Source organism: Eucalyptus grandis, chromosome 4 (genome assembly GCF_016545825.1).
Source record: "Eucalyptus grandis isolate ANBG69807.140 chromosome 4, ASM1654582v1, whole genome shotgun sequence".
NCBI lineage: Eukaryota > Viridiplantae > Streptophyta > Magnoliopsida > Myrtales > Myrtaceae > Eucalyptus > Eucalyptus grandis.
Window position 1 is genome coordinate 26,626,386 of NC_052615.1, and position 9,309 is coordinate 26,635,694.

Sequence of the window (9,309 nt, forward strand, 5' to 3'; positions counted from 1 at the left end):
TTCTGAGTTCTGCTAATTTCCAAAACATCTTATTTGAGTCTGAATTTATATCAAAAGTCTGGTGTCAATCAGACTTTGTTTGAAGAAAATAACCTTTACTACTTTTATTAGCGTAATTTATTTTTATACCTATTCACCCCCTCTAGGTGATAATTATCACTTTCACCAATGTCCCTAGCCTAGGCCTCGATGGACACAGGCTTGAGCAGGGGGGATCTAGGCACAAGCACAAAAATCTTGAGCCTAGCCTTTGTGGACCAAAGTATAGACACTAGGATCTAAAGACTTGGACTCATTGGAATGGGGCTCAAACGTGGGGATCCAGGCACAAGCGCAAGCCCAACCTTGATGGATTAGAGCACATGTGTCGAAGACCTAAGTATGGGCACTAGGGTCCAGGCCTCAACCTCAATGGACTTGGGTTCAATCACCGAGGACTCGTACACTGCCTTTGTGGACCCAACGTCTAGGTGTGGGGGATCCAAGCATGGGTACCAGGATCTTACACTCGACCTTTGTGGACCCAATCCTAGTGTCAAGGCATTGAGCTCGCCCTTGATGGAACTAGGCGTGGGTGTTGTAACTTGAGCATTTATATTAGGATCTCGAGGTTAGTCTTGATGAACTTAGGCATAAGTGCTGAGGATTCAGCCTTAATGGACCCCGTCATAGATGCCGAGACCTAGAATGAGCATTAGGGTTCCCCTGCCTAAGCGTATAGTTTCCGCTCTTCACGCCAATATTTAATCATATTTTGAAAAAAAAAAAAGATTTTTGATTTTTAAATAGAAAATTATTTTTCTGAATTTAAGTATAAATTTTCTATTAATCAGGAAAACATTTTCTATTAATTCATTTTCCTAAGTGATCTAGACTCCAAAAAGTGAGGAAAATATTTTCTCAAAAATTTTTTACAAAATAAATGAAGCCTATATTTTCCAAAAGTACCCTTAAATAGAAATTACCTAGCCACTCAATAAAAAAAGTCGATACCATCCTTTAATTTTTGTTATGTAAATTAGAGCGCATGCATAATTTCAATTAACCCGGTTTCTCTTTTCAGATGTCCTAAACTTAGTTGCAAAGAAACCACCCTTTGCTGTCAAAACTTGGGTGAGGCCAACTAAGGTTAAAATCATACTCGAAACGAGTCAATCATACCCAAGAGAAATCATTCACCCCAGATAGAATTTTACAAAAGAAAAAAATATATTTCACAAAATCAAAAAGTTGTAAACATTAAACATGCCTCAATATACTACCTTAAATCCTAACAAAAAGAAAATCTACTAACTTAAAAATTTTCGAACAAATGGTTGTGCATATTAGGGGTGTGCTGAATAGATTGCCCAAATCGGGAGTTGCCCATCTTGGATCGAACTAGTCGGTTGGGTCTAGTTATTCAAAGTATTGATTTGATTCTTGATTCCTAAAATTGGAACCGGTACCTAATTGGTCCGGTCCGGAACAACAACATATCCTTTTTTTTTTTAATTTTTTTAAAAAAAAAATAGTAAAATGTGAACTATGCACTATCTCGTCTAGAGGAACCACAAGTTACAGCATAATGACTCTTCATTCATCGTCGCTTTCGTCAATATTTTAAGATTTGTCACTCTCTCGTTGTGCATGGACACTCTTTAGTGGGAAAAAAAAAAGTGATCAGTTCTATTAGATCAAACCAAAATTGGATTGGATTGGCTCCCTGGTTCCTAGTTTTGGGAACCATAAATCCATTACTTTAAGTGCATATTCATTAGCCAAGCGGATACTAAGAACCCTCTAATTCAGTACTAGATATGGATCAAATCATGAAATTTGACGCGTGACCTCGACAGTGCGGAGGAGCTGGTGTATTCTTAGTTGATTAGGTGCCCTACTCACTGCTCGATCAATCAAAACCAAACCTGGTTTATGTTTCTACTTAAGCATGAAGTTAGAAGTACAAAATGCGACATAGATGAAAATAGAAAGTCTAATTCCCTAACAATCTTGAACTTTTTTTTGTCTTAAATAAGTCTTCAACTTACATCAGACAACATAAATGAAAGTGAAAATAAAAATTGAGAGACGGATAGGGAAAGTAATGAAAAGGAAATGAAGAACTAAGAGAGAGAGGGGGAGGGGAATGACCCCTCAAGCTCTGAGCTTCTTGCGGCTATGGTTGCTCAATCTCCAAGTTCCTGGCCGCAGCAAGCACAAAGCTCTAACTGGCCATGGCCATGGTTGCCGCAAGCATGTGATGACTGAGCAAATAGTGTGAGCGGACAGAGATGGGGGACTAACGAGGGTGGAGAAGGTAGCTGCCGTGAATGAGCTTCCTAGCTATACCACATATGCATCGCTGGGGCCAGCTTTGGCTTCGTCTGAGAGTTTGCCACTTATAAGAAGGCTCTCGCTCTATTCGGCATGAGAGACCAAAGCCCACAAATGAGTCACAAACTCCCCTCCCTTTGCTAAGTGCTCGACGTGCGCTTTTGCTTTGTCTGATGGAGCCACATACAATATTAGTTCGGCCCAAAACTCGGCCAGGATCTTCCAAATGCGCCGCTGGTTCTCTTTCAGCAATTGAACCCCCAACCGGGCGCCCCGATGTATAACCATATTTTCTGGTGTTTCCGTATCTTCTGGTATTTCCCCGATGTCCTTCAGTCTGTGGATTCTTTCTCCATATGTCTTGCACATCTTAAGCTCTTCCCGCGATTCAAGGATGACTTGGTTGAAGATGTTCTCCGTGTCATAAAGGTGATCAGGTAACAATCTCGGGGCGAATGCCACCAAATAGGCAAGATATTTGGACAAGTTAGTCGCTATGTTGAAGTTTGGATCGTGATTCAACGGCCGCTTATACTCAAGAAAGCTCGTAGTTATATGCCAAACCATTATAACTTCAGTTTGTGTCTCGAGCCTACACGCCCAAGATAGCTCATCCGACATGTTGTTTAGCATCAAAGAAGTTTGTCCATTCGCCAATTTCCTGTTGCTCTTCATCAGAGAATCAAACACAGCCTTCTTCACATCAGCGGACAATCTAACGGGAGCGCTTTGTTTTTGACCTCTCCCATGGACATCGACGAAATTGATTTTGCAGAAATGGTAGAGAAATCTGGAAGGGACCTGATTGTACGATTCGAGAAAAGAGTATTGGCGAAGTTTCCTTTCCCAAGGCTTCAAATGTACCCCGCATATTAGTCCTATCAGCTTCTCGATGCGCTTGCTCCCTTGCCACGACTGCTTTTGCACGTAGTTGCAAAGCCATTCAACTTTCGCCCAGTCGGAGATAGCCATCAGAAAGAGCTGAACAAGCTCAACACATATGAATACCATGAGAACGACCGCAGTCACGAGAACGTCGACCCTCCACCCACTGGATGTCACCAATTGGACAACAACATCTTGGGGCTTTGTGGTTTTGGGCATCAGGAATACAACTGTTACCATGGTGCCTGTGATCAAACACAAAAGCTCCACCACTTTCAGCTGCCAAAGGCGCGCTTGGAAAATGATGGGGTAATTGGTGTAGAAAAAATCGTGAAAAAAGGTAAGCTCGACTTCAGCGATTCGAAATGCTCTCTCATACCCATTTTCTTTCTGAAGAATTCCATCTCGAATCAAGTGCCACGCCTTCTGATGAGCTTCTTCCGGCAATGAGTAGCTCAAAAATTTCAAACGGAGAAGCAGGTAGAACGCGTAAGAGAGACAAATATCCTTGAACTTGCCATCCCCGTCTCCCCCGCTTGAGCTCAAAAGAGCCCCTTTGCACTCCCACACCCTTTCTATGGTGATGACTTCCTCCTCATAATTTCCTGAGACCGTTTCAAAATTTGCCTTTGGTGCTGCGACTTCACCAAAGACTTTCTCGAGTACGGTCCGACTCACTTTCACCACATATTTGTATCCTTTCATAGTTTCGGGATCGGCGCGGGGATCCAGGCAACGATGCTTGGAGCTTACTGACATATGATCCGCGACCCATTTTGTCATTCGATCCCGGCCAAATGCGCTTACTGACACGAGCGATAGTGCTCTCTCTGTGGTCTTAAGCGCTAGGATGACGAAATAGAGCAGGAAAACCGCCAGCCTTGACGGCAAGGTGGTCAGATAGAGTGTCCACAATGTTAGTAACCCTATGAACGTGACCACGTGTTGACAAGCATAATTCTTCCACTGCTCGTTGTCCTCAAGACTATGTGCAGAGAAAGAGTTTGAGCTTCCAAGAAAGATCATCAAGAAAGTCGCCCACAGCGGGAACAGTGGGTTGTGGAACGGGGATTCGCGCATTAGCCCGAGCGTGTACGTTATCAAGTAGCCCGAGAGAGTGTACGCGGCCCACAGGACAACATTGAGCATCGGATTGTTGTTCCGACGCCTCAATGAACCGAAAGCCACAAGGAAGAGGAGCAGGAAGGCGACTGAGCCACGTAGAGCTCTATTAGCGCGAGCATGCCCTCCGGGGTTTGGAGCCTCTTCACGACAGCGCTGGCCTCGGTGATGGTTTGGTTCCCCGACGCCATTTGGCTACCTTGCAAGTCCCCCATGTTTTTATTTTTATTATTTTGGTGAATAAAGACAGATTGTGTTCTTGGTGAGTGTTAGAGAGAGCCAAGAAGTTTAAGAGCTTTGAGAGTTCGTTTACTGTGTGTGCGGAGACCAAAGAGGAAACCTGCCTTTATTGATATCAACTCTGATGTCCGGAGTCGGTCCAGGCTTTAATTTTGATTTCCCCCGCGCGACACGAGTTCGTTTATTTAGTTAGCAACGTCCAATTATCGTTCAAAGGGGTTTATACTTGCTACCCACGTAAGGAATTGTCTTTCCATCCGTCCTTTGGGCAAAAGGGCATTCCTTACTTACCTCGGTAACTAAAGTAGCAATCGATAAAGTTAATTTTGTTAAAAATCTTAAATTGGTACGATGACATATTTATTCAAAATTAATTTTGCTTCTACAAAAGTCTCAAACCAATGACATATATACCAAACTAAGTTTCGTCTCACAAAAGCTCTCAAAGTAGTGCCTCTCACCTAAATTCAGCCTCCATGTTAAATCCTAAACTGTTAACGGGGGATAGCTTGTGGTTAAGGGTACTAATTTGAGGCTTTTCATTAAATGAAAATTACTTTAAGATAAATGTGCTATATTTATCGGTTTGAATTATTTTTAACGACAGGAAAATTAATTTTGGTTAAATATATCATGGGCCACTGGTTTATGATTTTTATGGCACCAGCTCTAAAAAAGAACTTATTTTGACTATATTGCCCTATTCTTTCTTCAACAAGACATTTCGCAAAAAGAGGTCAAAAAGAGAGCACTCAACTTGGTTATCAAATGCCTGCAAAAAAAAAAAAAAAAACTTGGTTATTAAATGATTGGAGAAGGTGGCATCCGGCCCAGTTTGAGTTTTCTTCTTCTCTCTTTTCTCTTGCGATCTCTTCTTGTTGACCTTTTATTTTTATTTTCCAAAATTCTTGCACTTTTCCATGATTTTTGGAGGATATGCAGCAATCTCTTCTCCCATTTCTCTTCTTGCTTTTCTCTATTCATTTAGTAGGGAAAATATAAAAAAACTCCAGCCATTAAAATGAAAGCATGGTAATATTTAATTACTCTAACACTTCCCTTCACATGCAAATTAACTTTAGCTTAAGCCTAAAGTGTGTACATGTAATTGGGAGGTAAATAGGAATCTTAAAAGATTCGAACTCAGGACTCATTCTCTAATACTATAAAAGAACAGCAGTGTTTGAATGTTAATCTAAACGTACAATTTGTTGAGATCATACCCACTATGTAAAGTTATTATAAAGTGTTGCGCTTCATAAGGAAACAATGCAATAATGGAAATAATAAAAGAAAAGATCCTTTCAATTTTTTATTTTATTTTAGTATCTTCAAAAGTCTGCTTGTGATTTTGATTGATATATTCATCTTCTTTTCCCTTAATTGATAAATCACTGCCTTTGAGATCAATGCTTATCGATTTTGATTTTACTTGGGATTTTGCTTTCTGCCATGGATTGCTCACTTCTCAATCCAAAATATAGTGGACATTGAATAAAATATCCATTGATTTTTTAATCGTGCATAGAGAGATATGAAGTGTGACGAAGAGGAACAATGCAAGCAACCGTGTGCATAGAAGTCCCACATTGGGCATGTTTCAAAAAAATACACACCTTGTAAAGAGGCACATTTATCACTGCCGTTTCCCAAGCTCAGTTGTGAAGGCTTGTAGCCCAGGTTGGGGCATCAATGTGGTCGCACATGGGTTCAATTCTTGCAGGTCGGGCTTGTTGTGGCTCTCACCTGGCCCGCCCGTTCCAAGCCTGAGGGTTGATTCATGACCATGCGAGAAGGAGGGGCTTTTGAGTCCATTAAACTATTTATGTTTATAAGTAAAAAGGTAAAAAAGCACTAGAATGAAGAATATGGTGTAATTAATGCGAGAATAATTCTTTCCTTTAGGAACAATTCAAGATTATTCCCGTAAAGACTATAGTGAAATAGACACAAGAATAATACCTTTCATTTGGGAATAATCAAATAGAGACAAAGAATAGCGATCTCTTATCCATGACTTTTTTTTTTTTCAAAATTCTTATATTTTTACATGATTTTCGGAGTATTTACATCAATTTTTTCCCATTTGTCTTTTTGCTTTTCTCTAGTCATTTACTAGGGGAAATATAATTAAGATGCATTCACTATCTTTACTTTTAAACTATCAAATTGAATTTCGTATTGGTTTTTTTGATATCATTCTGGTAGATTTTATGAGACCACTATGAACTACTCAAAAAACTTAAGCTATAAATGAAAACGTGGTATAATATTTATCTACTCTAAAACTCTCACTCACGCGTAAGCTCAACTTTGTCCTATGCCTAAGGCATGGAAATGTAATTGGGGATGTAAATAGGGACCTGAAATTTTTTGAACTTATGACTCTTCCTCTGATACCGTAAAAAGAACAAAAGTGTTTGATTGTTGATCTCACCGTATAATTTATTGGGATGATGTCCATTATATAAGGATGTTAAAAAGTGTTATACTTCATAAGAAAATAATACAATAATAGAAATAACAAATAAAAAGATCATTATATTATTAGAGCTGCCAATCCTTTGATTTTAATATCTTCAAGAATCCGCTTGTCATTTTGATTGATATGTCCAAATTCTTCTCCTTTGGTTGATAAATAAGTTCTTTTAAGAAAAGCATGCTCGGTCCATCTTTTGTGGTGCCTTTTTATCATGATTTTAGTTGAGATTTCGCTTTCTGCTGTGGATTGGCCGCTTCTCGATCCAAAGAACAGTGGACATTGAAGAAAATTCGAAATCCATTGAATTCTGAATTGTACGTAGAGAAATATGAAGTGTGACAAAGAGAACAATGCAATGTGCATAGAAGTCCCACATTGGGCATTCATCAGGGCGATACACACTTTATTGGAGGCATAGCTGCCAATGCCATCCGCCGAGTTTAGTTGTGCGGACTTGTAACCCAGGTGTGGGGCATGGATGTGGTGGGACATGGGTTCAATTCTTGCGGATTGGCCCATGTGGCTCTCATCTTCTCCCGATTGCTCAATGCACAGGCTGAGCGAAGGCTAGGGTCAGGGGTTAGCGTGAGGCTAGCTTCACTGAGCTGCGAAAACTAGGGTATCAAAAAGTGGACCGAAAATTCTAGTTCAGTTTGGATAATAATTTTTTTTCCCAGTCTGGATAATTTCGATTCAGTTTAGTTAATAAAAACGAATTCTTAATATTATAATTTACGTATTTTTTTTTTCTTTTCCACTAAACTTCTTCTTAATATTACAAAAAAGAAAACTGAAAAACCGAACCAAAGCGCATCTTTAGTTTGGGTCGCAATTTGTTTCAAAGCTAATGTACACCAAAATGGTTTGGTTTGGATTACTTGAAAATTCAAAACCAAACTATTTGACACCCCTAACAAAAACCTCCGGCTTCGAGTAGTGCAAGAATAATGGCCTGGCGCCACTCAGGTTTGCCATGGCCCAATGGACTGAATTCTCTATACTACCACTTTTTTTATCCTTTTTTTCATGAGTCTTCCTTACCTTAGTGCACACAACCTTTTTCTTTCCCTTTTTCTTTACCTTAGGGGTTTTTGTTTTATAAGTAAAAAAGGCAAAAAGAAAAAGAACGAAGAACATAGTGTGATTAACGAGAGAATAATTTCTTTTTTTAGGAATAATTTGAGATTTATTCCCATAAAGATGATTTAACTACGAAGAACGTAGTGTGATAAACAAGAGAATAATTTCTTTTGTTTAGGAATAATTTGAGATTTATTCCAATTTTTTTCCTTTCCACTAAACTTCTTCTTAATATTACAAAAAAGAAAACTAAAAAACCGAACCAAAGTGCATCTCCGATTTGGGTCGCGATTTGTTTCAAAGCTAATGTACACCAAAAATGGTTTGGTTTGTATTTCTTGAAAATTCGAAACCAAACTATTTCACACCCCTAACAAAAACTTCCAGCTCCCAGTAGTGCAAGGATAATGGCCTGGCGTTGCTCAGGTTCGCCATGGCCCAATGGACTGAATTCTCTATACCACCATTTTTTGATCCTTTTTTTCGTGAGTCTTCCTTACTTTAGTGCATAGACGCAACCCTTTTCTTTTTCTTTTTTCCCTTTGTCTTTACCTTAGGAGTTTTTGTTTTATAAGTAAAAATTGCAAAAAAGAAAATGAACGAAGAACTTAGTGTGATTAACGAGAGAATAATTTCTTTTGTTTAGGAATAATTTGAGATTTATTCCAATTTTTTTCCTTTCCACTAAACTTCTTATTAATATTACAAAAAAGAAAACTGAAAAACCAAACCAAAGTGCATCTCCAATTTGGGTCGCAATTTGTTTCAAAGCTAATGTACACCAAAAATGGTTTGGTTTGGATTTCTTGAAAATTTGAAACCAAACTATTTCACACCCCTAACAAAAACCTCTAGCTCCTAGTAGTGTAAGGATAATGGCCTGGCGCTGCTAAGGTTCGCCATGGCCCAATGGACTGAATTCTCTGTACCACCATTTTTTGATCCTTTTTTCGTGAGTCTTCCTTACCTTAGTGTGTAGACGCAACCCTTTTCTTTTCTTTTTTCCCTTTGGCTTTACCTTAGGGGTTTTTGTTTTATAAGTAAAAGATGCAAAAAGAAAATGAACGAAGAGCTAGTGTGATTAACGAGAGAATAATTTCTTTTGTTTAGGAATAATTTGAGATTTATTCCAATTTTTTTCCTTTCCACTAAACTTCTTCTTAATATTACAAAAAAGAAAACTG

At 39.0% G+C, this 9,309-nt stretch overlaps 1 protein-coding gene across 1 annotated transcript; it reads right to left on the reverse strand.

Moving 5' to 3' along the window:
- Positions 1 to 2,400: 2,400 nt before the first annotated feature.
- On the reverse strand, positions 2,401 to 4,350 carry LOC120292587. The gene has a single exon (XM_039310854.1). It carries the CDS (start codon positions 4,348 to 4,350, stop codon positions 2,401 to 2,403), a length of 1,950 nt encoding a protein of 649 aa, XP_039166788.1.
- Positions 4,351 to 9,309: the final 4,959 nt, after the last annotated feature.

What these genes read in the sequence shown, in the direction of transcription:
- LOC120292587 (XM_039310854.1), bottom strand. Translation starts at nt 4,350, where the DNA reads ATGCTCAATGTTGTCCTGTGGGCCGCGTACACTCTCTCGGGCTACTTG.